This window comes from Histoplasma capsulatum, genomic scaffold (assembly GCF_000149585.1).
Source record: "Histoplasma capsulatum NAm1 scaffold_9 genomic scaffold, whole genome shotgun sequence".
Classification (NCBI taxonomy): domain Eukaryota; kingdom Fungi; phylum Ascomycota; class Eurotiomycetes; order Onygenales; family Ajellomycetaceae; genus Histoplasma; species Histoplasma mississippiense.
The window spans coordinates 1,186,830-1,205,473 of NW_001813974.1; the positions used below are offsets into that span (position 1 = coordinate 1,186,830).

Below are 18,644 nucleotides of genomic sequence, written 5' to 3' on the forward strand. Positions count from 1 at the left end.
GGAATCTATTATCTATTTTCATGACATCTTGCCAACATTTCCACCTTTTTTTTTAATTCCAATTACCATGTTCTTTTTCCATCTTCTCGAGCTTATTTGACCTTTTCTTCCATTTCCCCCTACCATTTTTAACCCCGTATCCAGCGCCGGGTTGTACGGTTTATTTATTCATTCTCCTACTGCTACTCCTTTCTAACGTGAAGGAGCACTTTTGATAATGATGGCCTTGCTACCATTTTTTCAAGTACTTATTTTAAGTAGCTTGATGAATGGAGTGAGAAATATGGGCATGTTAAAGAGTGATATGATATTTTATTTTGCCGTCTACATGAATTTTATATGCATTTGCTGTTCTGCATCAATGCCAAGCACGGGCAAATAGTATTCGTGATTTGCGCCAGGTATGAGATGGGTATAGAGGCAGCCATCTTACTTATCATTTTTTTCCCTTTTCGTTATTCATTATTGACTAGAAAATTTTTGCTAACCATGCATGAAGTCCACAATTACTTGAAGCAAGGGCCACACCTTCATGCATACCAAAACGTTGACTTATGATGATTATAAAGCTCCCCGCTTAACATGCCCTCGCCGTCAGACATCCCATTCCCGTCCCTCACTCCCCAACGGTCCTAAAAACAAAAACCGAAGAATCCACTCATAACCTCCCCGCCTCCGGATCCGTATTAACCTTATCATGTTCCCCAATAACACAAACCTCCCCAGTATCCACCCTGCTAATCTCCGACCTAACCAACGCCAGCCGCTTCCCCGCGTGCACCAGCTCATTCACAATCCTCACCTCCACCCCCATCGGCGCCGGCCGTACGAACTTCACATTTAGCGTTCGCGTGACGCCTCCCAGGGAGAAATGGCCCGGTTTGGAGAGCGCGATCAGCAGCCCGGTCGAAGTCACATCTATTAAGGTGGTGGCACAGCCGCCGTGGAGCGCGCCGACCTTGTTGCAGAAGGGTTCTGTGACGGTTAGGAGGAGGGAGGCGCGCGGGCACGGGCCGTGGGATACGGACTCGTAGCGGACGCGATTGCGGAAGAGGTCGTGGTTATAGCCCTGTGTGGTTTGAGGGGAGGGGTACGGAGGGGGGTTAATGGTGTTAGTTTTTGGTGATTTTATTTTTGTTGTCTTTATGTTGTTGCAGATATGTATATATATTGAGGTTTGATAGTACATGTACATGTACATTTGTACGGGGCTGTGGGTGTGAGTGAGATAGGAGGCCTGGTTTGTCCCTTTTTTTTTTTTTTTTTTTTTTTTTTTTGAGAAAGATTTATATATATGTACCTTGTAGGTATCGTTTTGTTTCTCTCCCTGATGGAGTGCCTTCATGCGCTTGTGGAGCTCTTCAGACTCCATCCGCTATGCAAACACTGGGGAAAATACTGAAAGTAGGAAAAACGTAGGGGGAAATATTCGGAGATAGATTTAAGGTACACGGTCAGTCAACTGACACTTGATTGAGAGGGAAATCAAAAACCAGAAAACGAGCGACACGAGATGAAATCGAAGGCATTTGTCTGCGTGGCATATGTATGTACAGATGTACAGTACACAACACAAAACAAATGCATTGACCAAAAAAAAAAAAAAAAAAAAAAAAAAGCAAAAGCGATAAGCCTGTCCTGCTGCTCTTGCACAAGGAGGAGCAAGGAGGTAGGGGAACATGGCAAACTGCACGAGCTCGGGGGAAATTGCCCGCGAACGAAAGGAGGTGAACGGCCAAAAAGGGGAAAGGGAAAGAGAAGAAAAGGAAAAGACGAACGCCAATACTCCGTACACCAGGCCATTTTCCTTGGATCCTCCGAGCATGGTGGCTTGAGAATCTCGATGCGGAGAGGTGGAGAGGGAAACAACTTTTTGCGCAATGCAAATCGTGTGCAGCTGTACAGATTAGTATGTAGCCGCCATCAGAGATGGGAGCTGATCGAAGCCCTGTATCGCTAGAGCGTCAAGCGACTGGCTAGTTCCCATTTCCGTATGAAAGATCCTCGCTTCTTATTGGGAGGCAGATGGATTGCCCGGGCCCGAGGAGGCTTGAATCTGTGTTCCGGGGAACGTCGCACAGGCGGCACGCTGGACACTCAGTTGCCCATCATGAAGCATTTGGCAAACTACGAAAGCTTGAAATCAGGCCTGATGTGCGGTGCTGCCCGCTGTGATGTTGTTGGCTCTTTGTGTCAAGGTGAATAATGGGATAATGGGACTTGATATGGAGCAGGGTGTGGATGCGACCAATGCTGCTTGTCTAATTGTTCCTGTAAATGTTCAATATCAGTTCAATATCAGTTCAAGTACGGAGCAAGTTGTCACGCGTCAGATACTAACTACGGCGAGAAAAAAGTATATATATATTAGCGAAACCAAACTCCATTATCTTCAATGCTGCTCCTGGCCCAGCTGGAGCCACCTGCCACAAAACTTATTTGTTCTTGTTGTTGTTAAGATTGATGGCAGCTTCCTGACTGTTTTTACATCAAAATGGCTCCGAGTATCCATCGTATGAGAGGTCACTAACTCCCTTCTTGAGTGAATCCACCAGCCCTCCTATATTATTCTAAAAAGCCTAACGGTTGAGCTCCTATCATCCATCCTCCAACATATAGTCCATACGAGTACAAAAACCCGGCGCAATTGCTCCTTTTATAATAACCTCCAGGGTCTTTGAGGATGACGTTACTCGCCCCTTACACGTCTCTGATGCGAATTGGTCAAGGGTTAACTTCGGTCCTCACATTTGATTTCAGGGGTTCCTGAATGCTAATTTCTAGTGCTAGGTTCAATTCCTATACGCAACAAATTTGCATCGACGACGCGATAATAGTTCATGAACAAAACGATAGTTCAGAGAGCCCACATCATTGTCTACCAGGCGAATTCCCACAAGATAATGCTGATGCCGCTGAGAGAGACGACAACATCCTTACAGTGGAAGAGGCTCCACAGCAAGTTGATAACGCTTTGCAGCGACCTCCTCGCACGAGGACAGAAAAAGCTAAGGCTTCAAATGTAAACCAGACTGTCACTTATACTGCCCATGCGATCGACAATCTTGCAGATGTTGTCGACACCCTTAATATCTCCTCAAGTGCTACTATCAGTTACGCCAGCAGCCACAGCAATGGTTCCGCTAGTTTTGTAAAAGAAAACAGTATCAGCGAAAGTGATATCAATTTCATCGTCTCTGTCAAAGTGACCAACGAGCTCCCCATCAACCCAACGCAATTGGAGTTTCGGCCGCTGGATGGCTTGGAACCCGATCAATTCTCAGAGGTATATGGTGATTGTTTTATCGCCGGCTTCCTTGAGGGCGGTGCATTTTCAGCCATAGTTAGTATCAAAGTCCAGGACAAGAATAAGATCTCTAGGGTGAAAATGGCGGCAGAGATGCAACTTTCGGCTACCAAATACTTCCAGCCCTTGAGTGGAGCCATGGCTGATAGTGAGAACCAAGATATTTGGACTGACACTGAGCTCAGCGTGTCAGTAACCTGGTCAGGGGGTGGGAGCATCAAAAAGCCAAAGGTGGGAGACAAACTCCTTTTTTTTCCTTTCGCGAACCTACAGCTGACTTTAAAATTATTCCAGGCGAGTTGGGACCTGCCAACTATCATCCAAGCTGCCAATGACTTTCCCACCCAAGTTTCGAAGTATCCACAGAGGACTCAGGCCATCCTCATGAGCTACAACTCCGTTCGGTCATTCCATGAGTTTAATGCAAAAGCTCCACGACCGTTTGTTGTTTTAGATTATCGTTTGTGTGGTAAATGTCACTTTTGACTTTCCTAACTACTGATAATTGACATTAAGCTTCCCAGAGCTATATACCGCCGACCTTCTCAGTGCGTTCATCGCTTATAAATCTCTATGGAAATTAATCTCAAAAAGTAAGATTCAATCAAAACTTCCTGAGAAATAAGGTCTAACTTTTTCCAGTCATAAAAAACCCTGATCTATACCAGGCAAAAGAAGTCACAGACAAGATCCCGAATCCCATTGACAGTGACCCCATTTCCCTAAATCAAGCCAAAATCGATTGTCGAAAAGGAATGACTATGATCCTCGAAGAGGTACGTTTTCCGTCGTTTTCCTGAGCTGTGCTGCGTAGGCCTCCTTCTAATGTCATAGACAAAAACGCTCGCGCGAAAACCCCATCTCGGTATGATCGATGAGCACGGTACTGTGAGGCAACTTCCCTGCGGTTATGCGTCGGAACTTTCTGCGCGGCTTCCCGTACGTAAATCCAGCTCCGGTATCTCTTCATATGTGTTCAGTTTGCTAAATCTTCCCTTTCAATAGATATATATCGGAACATTTGGGAACAGTGACAACAATGGCATCAGCTGTGCATCCTCTGTTCCCGATGAAATGAACATGATCAATAAATATGTCTCGCGCCCCTCCTTTCTTCCACAACTAGGAGAAAATCAAGGGGGAAATTTTCCACGAGTTACCAATACATTCTATTCCACAGCTTCAAGCACTTCGCCTGATGGTCAAGTCGGGTTGCCAATGTAAGTCCCCGACCGATAGAGCCTCAGAAGGTTGTCACCACTAACAAGATCGGCTTAGCCCCAATAATACTGTGGAAAGCTCAGATGCTGTCGAAAATACAATCACGAACGATACTTGGGGACAAATGAAGCCTAATAGATCTTGTATGCCAGCTCCGCGGTTCATCGCTTCTGCAAACCTAAGCCTTCTTAGTATGGTCTACAATGCCCTTCTCCTGAAATGCTGTTTCCGAAGGACCAAAAAAGTGAAATTCAGGACTCCAAGAGAGAGTTCGAACCAGGAGTATCCTATTCGACAGGATCAAGTGGCAGTCATGCCTGGTGCAACCACATCCCCCTAAAGCTTTATATAACCTTACCTTGACGTACGAAGTTGAAAATTTTATATATACTAGTAGTACTATTCAGGGGAAATTTCGAGCGAGAGCAGAAAGGGAACCATGGATTCAGACTGTGACAAAATCATATAAATTAAATTATACTATAGTTATTGGTTTAGTAGATTAGGATCCAGAACGATCTCCATAATTGTTCAATAGCTCAATGAAATTTCATGGAGAAATCCAACTGGCAGTTGAGGGTAGCAAAGTCACATGATTTGGCGTTCCTTGAGCCGCGAACTTCAAACCCAGAAACCTTTAAGCTTCGCAGCCTGAGCTCCTAACAATGACCAGCTAAGCCGACAGGCTTAGAAAGGTTCCGGATGACAGTGACTACATGACTTGACCGTTTCAATATACACCGGACACGGTTCTACTTGCCATTGTCAACCTCACTCGCTCTTTCCCTTTGTTTATACTGGAGACCAAAAAGCTGTAATTCTCCCGAACCGAGCGCCATATTGACATTTCTCAACGAACAGTTGGCTTTTTTGCCATTGCCATTGCCATTGCCATTGCCGTTCAGATGCGATGCACATTCAAGTTGTGTTAACCTATATCCACTCCTCCTCGATAAAGTCATCAGATTCGAGGTGAATTGAGTGACCGACCAACTGCTTGCGTAATGGGTGACTTCGGGGATCCCGCACCCCCGCTGAAGCGGAGAAAAGTCGCAGGAACCGTTGGCAATGGTGCGGGAGACCGAAAAAAGGAGGTTTCAATGGGTGGGCATACTGCAGATGATGTGACCAGAACTACGAGGGGGGAAAAAAAACGCTGGAAGTCAGAGGTTGGGGGCGTGAGCGGGAATTTGAACGGGACGTTAAATGGACATGTAGATGTGGAGAACGGGGAGGAGGATGGAGGGAAAGAGTTGAAAGAGAATAATGCAAGCGTTCCAGAAACTTCGTTGAAATCGTCTGGGCGGAGCTTGAGGCCTAGGGCTCGTTTGAGAAGACCTGCAGAGCAGTATGTAGTGATTGAACCTGTGAAGACGCCGAAGCGGCCTCTACGGACGGGGAGGGGTGAGAAACAAGCAAATGGACGGGGCCAAAGAGGAGATGAGAGTGCGGTGAGCTCTTCGAAACTGAAGCGGCATGGGAGAATGGCTAATGGGACTGATGTTCGAACGGGGATGAGTCCCAATGCTGAGGTGCATGTGGGGAAATCAATGGGGGAAAGAAACGGTACGCCCTCGGTAAACAATCGAGAAGCGAATGATGGGGATGTGTGGGAAATCCCTAGTGATGATGGGGAGGTAGTAGCAGAGGAATTGCGAAATGGAGTTACAAATGGTTTGGGGTTAAATTCATCTGTCCAACAAAATGGGGTGGAATATATGGACGAGGATGACCAGGATACGTCTGCCCTACAATTACAACAGGGGCTCGTGGACAATGATACTCACACGCTCGAGCCTGAGGAATTACCGCCATATGCTTACGAGTTCAAGACATTGTGTGAAGAAAACCAACTTGAGAGCCACGCCGGGTCTCTCACAACATTTGTTCTCAAAAAGCTTACGGGCAAACAGCCCATCCCACTCCAGTGCCTTGACTTCCAATATCAAACGGTTCATCAACTCGTCGAGCAGACCGTTGTCACGGGAGAAGGCAACTCGCTACTTCTCCTTGGTTCGCGGGGCTGCGGAAAAACCGCTGTTGTGGAAGCCGTCATTTCATCTTTGGCAAAAGACCACAGAGATGACTTCCATGTCGTGCGTTTGAACGGATTTATTCATACCGATGACCGGGTTGCATTGAAAGAGATTTGGCGACAGCTGGGGCGCGAAATGAACACGGAAGATGAGACAAGCAAAGCGATCAGCTATGCTGATACTATGACTTCATTGCTAGCTCTCCTCTCTCATCCGGAAGAGCTTTTCGGAGTCTCTGAAGACCCCGATGCCATCGCGACGGCGAAATCTGTCATCATTGTTTTGGACGAGTTCGACCTGTTTGCCTATCATCCGCGCCAGACTTTGCTGTATAATCTTTTTGATATTGCTCAGGCGAGAAAAGCTCCCGTGGCGGTCTTGGGATTGACAACCAAAGTCGACGTCACCGAAAATTTGGAAAAGAGAGTGAAAAGTAGATTTAGCCATCGATATGTATTTCTTCCCCGGCCGAGGACTTTTAATGAATTCTCGGATATATGCAAGGCAGGCATTACCTTAAATGAAGAGGAGCTTCCCGATACTGGTCTGGATGATTTGAATTCTGGCCAAGGTCAACTGCTACTTGAGGGATGGAATGAATATATCCAGGTATATTTTAACGCACACTCCTATTTCCATGGTCACTGATCACTGACATGAATGATACCCGAAAATAGCGTCTCTGGGCTGATTCCGCCTTTCAAACTCATCTCCAAACAATCTACCACCAAACGAAGTCCCCCAAGGATTTTTATGCCAGCGCCCTCCTTCCAGTCTCTACCCTCTACCATAGCCTCCAACAAACCTCCAACAAGCCACGGAATCTCCTAACCCCGACCCCCAAATCATTCTCTTCCCACCCCCTCTCCTGCCCGGATCCACCTTCTCTCCCCTTTCCCCCCTCCACCTCTTCGACAAGCAATACTTCCCTCCCCCTCTCCCTCCTTCTAGTAGCCACCCGTTTAACCGCCCTGCACGAACCTGGTCTCAATGCAACTCAAGCCCAAGCCGCAACCACCTTCACGCTGTCATTTCCTGCTGCTTATGCGGAGTATGTTCGACTGCTGACCTCGGCCAAAGTCTCTGCGTCCGCGTCCGGCGCAGCAGCCACCCCGGGGCGTGTGTGGGGCAAGGATGTGGCTAGAGAGGCGTGGGAGCGCTTGGTGGACTGGGGGCTTGTGGTTCCTGTTGGTGGAGGGAGTGGGATGGGTGATGGGAGGATGTTTAGGATCGAGATTAGCTTTGAAGAGGTGCTTGATGGTGTTGGGGATAGTGGTGTTGGGGCACTGGGAAGGTGGTGGAGAGAGGCGTAGGGGCTGTCAAAATTTTTGGCGGTTCTAAAAATATATACATTTATACATATTTCTAGATTTAATTTTATGATTAAGAGAGAAACGTAGCAGAAACCGTTACGAATGTTGTCTTTGATGAATCAACCTGACGTATTTTCCTTCCCTTTTTTGAAATAAAACTTTGATATTCCATACCTATCTCCTAATCTGAGTTCCATTCTTCCCTCGTATTCTAGTTAACTATATATATATCAGCTGACTCAACTCATGGAAATTGGGAATCCGGCAACGGATTACAATGCCATCTATGAATGTCCTTTCCCGCCTCGCTACTCTGTAAAAGGATCTTATAATAATAGAAATAGCAATATCAATTACAGATTACTCCATGTGTATGTATATCCCCCAGCCCCATGCCAGTTTCATCCCATGCCAGGTATGTGAATGTATGTGATGTGGTGTTGCCACGTGGGATGATTTATATACGCCCAGGTAAAAAATACATCCGCCCTTTGCTTTTTTTGTGCCTTTTTGCAACGCAGGAGAGTATCGGATATAATCAACCGTCCATAGATTATTTCTTGGGCTGGATTCTGGGGGAACCCTGCATCTTCGGCATTGCCTGCATTACTGAGAAGAGAAAAAAGGGGCCCACTGACCTCTCCTCTTCCTTCCAGCGCAGGAAATATCGACAAGTTACGGAGTACTAGTATCATCATCGACCACCATCGTTATTGTGATGGGTCATATAGGATGGCCGCCTTCTTTCCAATTGGGCGTATATCGTGCACAGGTAATGGATTTATATCACTCTTCCTCCTGCCAATGATAATTTTGTCGGCGACGCATTTTTACAAATCCCAAGAATCATGAGCCCAGCCCTCTCCCGCAAAATAAGGAAACCGCGGAGGGTCTCTCCTCCGCATGTCCGGAGCCACATCCATGCGTGAAAGCCATCCATCGTGGAAGCGGCTTAAGGCTGGCTGGTTGTGTAGTTCTCCAAACCTTGATGGTGAGGTTTCGACCCCACAGTGGTTGTGCTCGTCCACCAGAGACCTCTGAGAGGGTTCTGCGGTCAAGCGAAAGTCATTTTCTCGAGAGTTTGGAACTGTTCGGCACACGGGGGGATATGCAGTTCTGAATTGGTGGAGAAGAAGCTCATACATAGCAAGTAATCCACGGCTTTGCGGCCGCCCTTGTTGAACTCAGGGTCCCAAGGAGGGAAGAAAAAGAAACAACTAAACCTGATGCCTGATGTTTAGAGCGTGTGGCAGGGCTCGACCTTATTTTCTTCCTTTTTTTGACTAGCTTCCAGCGAGATGCCAAAAAAGGGAAATCCGGGTCAGTTCAGGTTGCAAAAAGGCAAACAGAAAACGGGGGCGAAACGGCGGTCAGATCTCAGGATCCAGAAGGTTTGGTTTGTTTTTTTTTTTTTTTGTTTTTTTCCTCTGCGAATGGCAACACTTAACCAAGGCAAAATATCGAACCCTACTCGTGTTGCATGCAGAAGGTTGAGTTTGGCTTTTTTTTTTTTTTTTTTTTTTCTTCCCTTGCTCCTGTTTCCAATCAGACCGTGTCCGCAAATAGAGTTATTATTCCCTCACGGCCAAAGAAGAAATACAGAAAGCCAAAGCAAACATCGAACGGGGTTCTCCGTGAATGTATGTCCTGTGCAACGTGGCTTTCATGCTTTCCACGTGGCAGTAGGTTGTATTGGCTGGGATTGCAATAATCATCACAATCGTTGTGCTTGTTACCAAATCCAGCATTCCAGGCCATGGGATAGATAACCAGAACGGCACGGGCTGTGGACAGCGGAAGGGTCTTGGAAGTGGCTTGGTTGAAAGGCAATGAAGGTCGATATTGTCCAATGGCTCCCCGGTTCCCTCTTTGGCAGTATGTCTCGTCCACAAACTTCACATATGGCCGTCTATCCAAGCCAAACCAGTCGCAATCTGAGCGTGCTGCACGCGAGTTCCAGGATCAAGGGGGCTCCTCGGCGAATGAATCTCTTGTTGAGGTAGCTCTGGGTCGATGATGCTCAAGCTGAGAAAAACAATGAAATTAACCACCGTCAACGCCCTTGGAAAAAGTATTTCACCGGCTATGTTTCCTGCAGGACGACTGCCGATGTAGAATTCTGTAGTAATAGTTCTGGTTATCATCCCATTCGGGAAAAGAAGCTCACTCACGAGTCAAGACATGAATAATGATGCTCTTGAAACTCCTGCTGCTGATGTGCGACCACCACATCTCACCACCATCCCTGCGAATGGCTGTACGGAGTAGAATATCATATTTTCTATTTCTACCACAGCTGATATTTGTCTCGATTATTGGCTCGACACACAACATCTCCACACCCAAATAATCTTGTCCTTCACATTCTTCCATACAAGTCCATATCCATGTCCACGACCACAGACAGGGAGGGGAACAGGGGTACATCGTGGGCTCCCAGTCCTCCCAGCCCCAAAGCCGACCGACAGTTCTCGGCAATGGCACGAAAATAGAATCTGCTCCGGGGAGACAAAAAGCCACGGCTTATCCGCGCTGCAATTTACTACTGGATGCTCTGTCGTAGCATCGAACCTAGTCGGCCCCAAGTTGTCTCCGAGCCGACCCTGCCACCACGGAATATACGGCATCTTGAACGCAGTCGAGTCGCTCAGGAAGCCTGTCGTTCAGTCGTGACAATTGTGAAACCCTTAGGGAGAAGAATGCTTTCTGCAAGGGGCTCATGCGGCTGCGGCAGCCGTCAATAAATCCCATCGCCAATCCATCCATCCCATCAAACAATGGTTGGTAATTCGGCAGAGTTTCATACCGCTTTAGAAAAAAAATATATATATAATAAATAGTTAATAAAAAGCCTTCTCTGACTAGTTAAGTTACATGTCAGAACTTCAACTGACCCACTTCGAGATACGACACATGGTGTCCTCGCCCCAGGATCAATTTGCTCAGAACAATCTCTGTTCTAGCTCCTTCTGAGGACCCGATTCTTCATCCGACGGAGCTCCATTCCTTCTCGAAGGATTCGCAAGACACGCTAACAACTCAAGAAAAGCGAGGTGGCGAGAAAATAACTTGATGATGCCATGGTGCCACGATGCCACGATGCCACGGGGCCAAGTCCCAGTAAACAACCTCAAATTTGAGCCCCGACAACCCGACAACCCCACACACTCACAACATTCTTTCGTTAAACTGTCTTGGAAGATATTGCCTTTCTATCCATACAGCAAGGATAGGTAATCACGGAGACGAGCCACGCGGACCTGCGCAATATCTCCTTTCGCTCGACATCATTTTTTTATTAAGCTCATAGGGATCGCCGTCGTCGGCCCACACACATCAATACTGAAGGCTGTTGTGTTCACGTAGCCTGCATGTGTGTGCGCGCCCTGTATAGGCTCCACTCCACTCCATACATGGACAGTCCTGTACCTGTGTATGTCCTCACTGCCGAAATGATTCATAGGGCGGGTGGTTTTCAGCATTGGGTAAGCTTCCCCTTTGTGATGGAATGCCGATTACGCTGTACGAAAACGAACAGGGCAGGGATGAAGGATTACGTACAGTAGTTCGACATGTAACTACGCCATGCTCACTCGCTTTTGCTTGATTTGATGGCTTGATATGCCGAGCGATTTGATCGATACATTCTGCGGGTAATTATATTTCTTGGCGCTGTTGGAGAGGAAAGGTACAGTACAGTACGGAGTACAACCAAGGGGAAGGGGAGGGGGCGGGCGGTTGGGCAACGCTCGCCAATTCCTCGTATCGAAGTGAAGTGGTTAACCCAAGGGAGATTTGAATCCTTCTTTAGAGATAATATGTTCTCTTCTCGTCACTGCTTTTCTTTTCTCTTTTGGTAGCTAGCTGAGCTACAATTTGTAAATCTAGAACGAGCTTCTGTATCATTTAGGATAGCCCGGCAGCAACGGAACCTCAAACGTATGAGTGAATGCGTCGGCTTTGACTTATTAAATTCCTTCCGCAGCTTACATAGTCATGCATACGTTCTCAACAAATAACATCAGGAACAGGGACAGCTCGGTACTACTTGAGGCAGACCCTTACTCTGTCTGGAGAGCGGAAGGGAGAGTGAGAGTTTTTTGGGCGACTGGCAAAATGGTTATGCAGAATGATAAACTACTAAAGGGGGATGAGCTGAGACGAGATGGGATGGATATAGCTATGATTGAACTGTTCGGCGGAGGAAATGCCGATTCCGTGCTGCGGAAATCAATAAATGCATGCATGCATGCATGCATGAATGAATGAATGAATGAATGAAAACGTACCATTGCAACCTGGATAGTTCGAAGGAAGGGTTGAAGATCCAACCAAGTTGGGGGAAAGTTTCAACCAAATTTTTCGAAGGAAAGGAAATAATTAAAAAAAATAGCGTTCAATTTCAACCGGCGGACAGTTTCAGCCCTGAAGGGCTGTGTTTTAAGCTTCATTGTACCGGTGTGTTTTGAATGAACAATGAAGCAATGAATGCAAACCCCTTGTTTTCTCGGGCAAGGAGTTGAAAGAGTTGAAACGATGTCAACATGGAAGATTTTCTTCTTCTTCCTCTTCTTCTTTTGGGAAGTTGGGCCTGACTTTCTTTTTCCAAGCCTCGTGATATTGGGTTTGGGGGTTGGTTTCGTTCGTTCGCCGCAGTCAGCCCCTGCAAACTCTTCACCGTCTGCCATGAGATACTTCGTTTCAAAGAATTTGAAGTCAATTCATCGCTTCCTCGACTCGTTTAGTTCTAGTACCCTCAGAAAGCCGTCGATTTTCCTCCATCTTGTCCTCTCCCCTCCTCAAAAGGCGCGGCGCTGACGGCGGACAGGGGTGGATTGGATTTATTTCGGCCAAACCGCCGTAACCCATGGATATTATTCGACGGTGGTTGAGAAAATCGACCAGGCGGAAGGTCACTTTAGCTCGTCAATTCGTTCGTTAGCCTGGTGAGTTGGGGGGACTATCTACGCTGTAGGTTAAGTTAACTGATGTTAGGTTACTTAGTTGGGTGCTACGAGCCCATGCATTTTAAGCTAACAAGGGGCCCATATGGCAAAAAGCCGCGCTATCGTCGAAAGCGAAAAGGGTTTTTTTTTTTTTTTTTTTTTTTTTTTGGCCAGCCGCGCACGTGTTGTGGACTCATTGGCATTCTTGTGACGGGCCAATCGGTCGAAGTCGGTCGGTGAGGAGATATATAAGCGTTGCGGGGAGTGGCGGGGATTGCTGTGGAAGTGGACTATGGAGGTACAGGAGAGGATATGGACCGAAGTCTGTTGTTGAAGTCTGTCGGGAAGGTATTTTGATATTGAGTTTCGGTTGTTGCTTGGAAAGCCTCTCTGACGATGTGACCCATGCCGGCTGAAGAACAGGAAAAGATTTTCCAAGACGGAATTCGTAAATAAACTCGCGGAGGATTGTTTTCTAGAAAACTGCCTGGTGGAGCCTGGTTTAGTGCAGGATTGCCACGTTCTGACCCTGGAGCCATCGTGTGCGGCTCTGCCCAGTCACAGTCCGCAGCGAGGTTGCTGCTGATTGCTGCTGATGCGCTGGCTGCGACGGACTGCCGCTGGCTCCACGACGAGGACGACAATGATAAGCTCCAACGACGACATACTTCTTCTTCTTCTTCGTCCGCTCCACATTTAACTCGTCTCGTGATGAGAAAATCTTGCTTAGCGCAGCAGAATATCGCCAGAATATCGCCGACCCCACATCGACTCCCACGCTACGGAGGAGATAGAATGGAAATGAAAAAAAGAAGAGAGTGAAAAAAAGGAACAGAAACTTGGTGGAGGTTGCCACCCTGGGGGTTAATTGGGTTTCCCCCTACTTGATTTTTGCAGAACATTGCCATGATTTGCTGGGAAATTTTTTCATCAAAGTCACATCCTTGCGACGGACACAAGTCATCCAGGGTCTAACCACGAGCAGCCAACGCCTGAAGTTTGAGGTCTCGCCTTAGACACCGCCAGCATGCAGCCAGGCTGAACTAGCTGTCTGTAGCGTGCAACAACCTGGCAAGTCCACGCTACAAGCCACGAAGGATCTGCAGGCGCCCAGCTGTGACGCTGTGAGTTTGTGACGCCTGTGTTGCTTGCCTTTTTTTTCTTTTTTGTTTTTTTCAGTGCTTCCTGTGCCGCTGTGTGCCGACTATTGGGAACGCTCGGCGCTGTCGGTGATCGTTCTACGTGTTGGGCTTTGTTTGCGTGCGTGCATGCATCTTACTTTTGCTACGAGGGTTTCCCTTTTCCCAGATACACTTTCTTCTTGCTCCTTCTTTTCCCTCCCCGACTGCTTGTTTCACCTTGCTATTATCGTATCTGATTACGAGGGACTTGTGATTCTTATTCTCGGGGGAAACGAAAGTTATCAAGGCAACCCCCGCCTTTTTTTGACTATATTATTAGGAATTTTTGTGATTCCCGGTTGTTCATCCCCGCAACTTTGGAACCCGTTCCCCACCGTCCTCGCCCTCGCTCAATCTTGGGATCAATTCTAATTTCCAAGCTCGTACGTGACGGAGTGCATACGTATATATAGTATATCCACGTACACCACCACCACCGCACAGCACCTGAAGTAAGCGAAAGAAGAAGAGCCTGATATCAAGGCGCAGATATCATCCTCAACCAAGCACAACAGATAATCCCGTACAACTCTTCCGATTGCCGGCACAACAACCCTTTGGTCTGCTGTACGCTCTTCTGCTGGATTTCGCCATGCTTGTCTGGGGACGATAGACACTGCAATACCACACCCATCACCAACGTCAACGGGTGTATTATTATAATTGTGACAGTCTCCGCTATTGATCCTCAGTTATATTATCAGCATTATTATTGCATGTCCTTATCTATATCTATTATTGTTCAACCTGTTGATTTGCACTGGCCACAAGCCTTGCCTGGTTTCTGGATCCGGGGCGCGACCCAGTTGCATCATTTTATTCTGTATTCATCGCGCAAGATCCATTATCTGTTGCCCTACCTCGGTCGACTGCACCTACGGATCTCACTCCCCGCTCCATATCCCCATCCTCACTGTTCTGTGCTAGCTTAGGTGAGCCTCGTGTTTCAAGTCCAATCTCCCGCAAATTTCCTCATTTTTGGACGAACGTACTTCTCATTTCTGCTCTTCTCTGCCCCACCACCTCTTGTGCCCTCCGAACGGCCTGCCAATCCGAGTGCATCATACCCTACCACCCTCTTTTTTAAGATTATTTTATTTTGCAGCTTTACCCTGCTTTGCCTTTCTTGCCAACTTTTCTTTTTGTGAAAAAAAAAAAAAAAATAATAACCTGTTCCTTAGCGCTGTGGGCCGCTAAAAACAAAACAGTTCTCTTTTTTATCCGCTTAAACTCCTGTCACTTTGGGTTGGCTGACTCGTTAGTGGAAGCCGTATTCCTGCCGGGGGCCCCCCAGCCTTATTTCTGGCCTCTTCTCCAGCTTTGAACCCAAAACCCGTCGTCGCTACAACTACCGCTGGTTTCCCCTCCCCTTTCCTTGTCCCCATTTTTGTCCTTTACCCTCCTTTCAATGAGCACTCTATCTGCTCTCGACAGGCACCGTGAAGGATCCAATCATACATTTGTCACTTCTCCCAACTCCTATATCCATTTAACTTCAGGCGGCTCTGACTATCGTTCATCAACTACCATTTCTGCATCTCGCTCCAGTCGCCGCTCTCTTGCTGCAATTGCTTTGGAAAAGACATCCCAGGCATTCAATAGCTTCACAGCTTCCCTTGCCGCGCCACAAACAGGTCCCTCTGTTCGTAATCCCCCCTCACACACCAACTACCAGAAGCCGCCAGCACGAAATACCCCGTCTCCTGCGTTAAGCTCCTGCAACATCTTTGAGGATAGAGCCAACGTCCAGAACAGTGACAGCAACAGTAGTGCAGGTGGTCGAGGAAGCGGTGATAGCGGACCTAGCTCTGGTACTGGCGGTGTGAACAAGGAGGACTTACGCCTGTCAATTCACTCGTTGCGCAGAGGCTCTGTTGACAACCTCACCATAACCACACCTTCCCGCCCAACGACTCCTAGTACCGTAGCATCTCCTAGCCAACAGACCCTCCCACCTACTGCGCCTCGACGATATACTCTTCAAGGTAGTCAACGGAATCCACCGCTGCTCAACAGCCCTTCTGCACCTGAAGACGATTCGGATCCGGCCATGTCAAGTGGCAAGATGCACCAAACTTCTTCGCGCTTGCTGCGAATGACCAGCAATGAGCGGCCCTTCACCAGAGATTTTAAAGACCTCTTCTCGACGCTGATAGTCAGTCTGAAACTCGAGACTCACCGTGTCCGTTTCTCCAAATTTGACCACACTTTTACGTCAGAGGAGGCCATCAACAATCTCGGTTCCCTAAAGTTCTCACAATCGAATCGTATGCCAGACCCTAAAGATCCCTCACGCATTGTCACAACCACTACAACTACGACATTTTCCATGGCAAAAGAAATGGCCCGTTCTGTATGTCAGCGGTTTGTAGATGCTAGATTCATCGAGCCAGTAGACGGAAGGATAAGCAATCAATTCCCCCTCAAGGGCGCGCTTTTTCACTTGACCCCGAAGGGAATTCACATCCTGCAGCGATTTTGCCAGAGAAACGGCATCACTGCCAGGCACATCATGGATGTACTCGAATCTCCCAGAAATACCATGCAGCTGGTTATATTAGAACGGGAGAGTTCTACTGATCATATATCTCACGACCGTGCCACAATCGAGGTTATTTTCCGTCGGTTTGCGGGGCAGGACGGCCCTAATATCAAGTCGTCCGCTTCGACTTCGGATTCGGACTCCGTCAGTGACTACACCAACGGACTTGTAGGCGTGAAAATGGCGAAAGAAAGGAAAGTCGGAGATAAAGTCATTCAGAATTCATTTACCGGGAAAGCAGCGGTGGATTGGCTGATGGACTGCTGCACCACGATAGACCGTCGAGAAACAGTCGAGATTGCAGCCTTGTTTGTTAAACACGGGTTGATGTACTCTGCCTTTGAGGACAAGAATTATGTCCAAAATAACCCAGATGCGGCAGCTTTCCAACCCACCAAGTATTCTATCTATGCGCTGACTGAACGAGGGCAACGTATCTGTGGATGGATCGCGAGAGAGAAGCCGCTGGTCACGACTTTCGACGGCCGCGCTGCACCCCGAGATTCGAACAACGCCCGTTTGAATAACATCTTGCAAGATCCTGCGTTGCGATTACTGTTCAGGGAATTCCTGCGTTATTCCCTTTGCGAGGAGAACCTGTCTTTTTATCTTGACGTTTCTGAGTTTACAACAACTTACCACCAGCAAGAAAAGGCTGGTGCATTTGCGAAGATGGATGCCGTTCGAGAAACTCTTGCTAGTGCATATGGTGAGTTTATAGTATTTAGTTATGTTTTCTTATTATTTCTGCAGTATTCTCATCACTTTGACTTTTTTTTTTTTACTTTTTTTTTTTTTTTTTTTTTTTTTTCCAATTCGTGGTTTCGTGGTTTCATGCGTATCAACACATTTTCAGTAAACTTACAAAGATTGCAGGCTTATACAACGCCTTCCTTGCCCCTGGGTCTCCTTGTGAACTCAATATTGAACACGCTCTACGGAATAGCCTCGCCAGCCGTATGACGCGAGCCGTTGGAGATGATGCCTCTATGCTCAAAAGCTTAACTGAAGTCGTTAGCCTTTTCGAACTTGCTCAGGTTTCTGTCTTCAAACTCATGTCAAGCGTAAGCACTCTTCTTGTTTTTTTTTTTGTTGTTGTTTGGGGGCTGGGATGTTCTGTTTGCTCTCTCTCCCGACCTTCGCTTTTCAGGCTTTCTTTTTCTTGTAACCGAAAGACTAAGTAAAATTAAAACTTGATTCGATGCAGGACTCCGTCCCAAAATTCGTCCGAGATCCAAAATATGCTGTCGTTTTGCAGGAACATGATTTCGATCCCAACATCACTGGAAAGTCGAACTCGCCGGGTGCCGCCCCTATTCCAGAACGCTCCATGAGCCGGTCCACCAGATCGTAAAGTTTTTTCAAGATCGACCAATATATTTTGTAAGACCCGCCAACTCCCCTCTCTCCCGCCTTGTTTGCATCCATATCCGGTGTCCTGGATTTTTTCGGTCAACAATCAGCCGTCTTCCCGCCGTTTTCGATTTTAGAACCGTTCATACAGTGGTTCCCCGAAAAGAGAAAAAAAAAGAAAAGAAAATAAATCCCAGCCCACCCCGTATTATTGTCCAAATTCCAGATTACGATGTCTCATTCATCGCCATGTCTCAACAAGAAAAAAAAAAAAAAAAAAAATACTCTGTAAAGCGAACAAGCGGAAAATAAGAACCGAAACGAAGCGAAACGAGTCGAATGAATGAAAGCAAAGAAATCAACAATAAAAAAAATGAAAAAAGAACAAAAAGAAAACCAAAACACATGGTTCACGCTCCTCTCTATCTCACCGTGTAATAAATTTTCTTCATAGCATCGTTTCCTTCCCACCCCTCCTTCCAGTCTTGGGCCATTTCCATTTTTTTAACTGGTCTCCAGCGGATGATTGACTTGAAAACGATATATATCTCTCTATACATACATTTTTGTCTATCTTCTATTTTCTCTCTTCTTGGTTGGCTATAGTCATAATTAACCCCAATATTTATTCCTTTCTTTTTTTCCCATCGATTCAGCATATTGGGAGTTTATTTCTTTTCGTCGTTTCATTTCTCATATATTTCTTTCTATGTGAAAGATACTTTTGGGGAGGGCGGGGGGATTC

At 46.9% G+C, this 18,644-nt stretch overlaps 5 protein-coding genes across 5 annotated transcripts; 3 read left to right on the forward strand and 2 right to left on the reverse strand.

Moving 5' to 3' along the window:
* Positions 1 to 658: 658 nt before the first annotated feature.
* Positions 659 to 1,372, reverse strand: HCAG_07834 (predicted protein; the record flags this gene model as incomplete). Its single annotated transcript, XM_001537475.1, has 2 exons — positions 659 to 1,069; positions 1,301 to 1,372. The coding sequence occupies 2 exons, from the start codon at positions 1,370 to 1,372 to the stop codon at positions 659 to 661; spliced, it is 483 nt and encodes a 160-aa protein (XP_001537525.1).
* Positions 1,373 to 1,679: 307 nt separating this feature from the next.
* HCAG_07835 (predicted protein) lies at positions 1,680 to 4,868 on the forward strand (the record flags this gene model as incomplete). The annotated part of the gene is made up of 10 exons (XM_001537476.1): positions 1,680 to 1,727; positions 1,961 to 2,198; positions 2,372 to 2,441; positions 2,791 to 3,455; positions 3,513 to 3,538; positions 3,602 to 3,747; positions 3,824 to 3,855; positions 3,950 to 4,083; positions 4,313 to 4,527; positions 4,586 to 4,868. The coding sequence occupies 10 exons, from the start codon at positions 1,680 to 1,682 to the stop codon at positions 4,866 to 4,868; spliced, it is 1,857 nt and encodes a 618-aa protein (XP_001537526.1).
* Positions 4,869 to 5,532: 664 nt separating this feature from the next.
* HCAG_07836 (predicted protein) lies at positions 5,533 to 7,877 on the forward strand (the record flags this gene model as incomplete). The annotated part of the gene is made up of 2 exons (XM_001537477.1): positions 5,533 to 7,173; positions 7,242 to 7,877. The coding sequence occupies 2 exons, from the start codon at positions 5,533 to 5,535 to the stop codon at positions 7,875 to 7,877; spliced, it is 2,277 nt and encodes a 758-aa protein (XP_001537527.1).
* A 5,448-nt stretch (positions 7,878 to 13,325) lies between these two features.
* HCAG_07837 (predicted protein) lies at positions 13,326 to 14,819 on the reverse strand (the record flags this gene model as incomplete). The annotated part of the gene is made up of 5 exons (XM_001537478.1): positions 13,326 to 13,602; positions 13,800 to 13,962; positions 14,103 to 14,262; positions 14,532 to 14,682; positions 14,752 to 14,819. 5 exons carry the CDS (start codon positions 14,817 to 14,819, stop codon positions 13,326 to 13,328), a joined length of 819 nt encoding a protein of 272 aa, XP_001537528.1.
* A 593-nt stretch (positions 14,820 to 15,412) lies between these two features.
* On the forward strand, positions 15,413 to 17,900 carry HCAG_07838 (hypothetical protein; the record flags this gene model as incomplete). The annotated part of the gene is made up of 4 exons (XM_001537479.1): positions 15,413 to 16,357; positions 16,478 to 17,255; positions 17,423 to 17,610; positions 17,754 to 17,900. 4 exons carry the CDS (start codon positions 15,413 to 15,415, stop codon positions 17,898 to 17,900), a joined length of 2,058 nt encoding a protein of 685 aa, XP_001537529.1.
* Between the last annotated feature and the right edge of the window lie 744 nt (positions 17,901 to 18,644).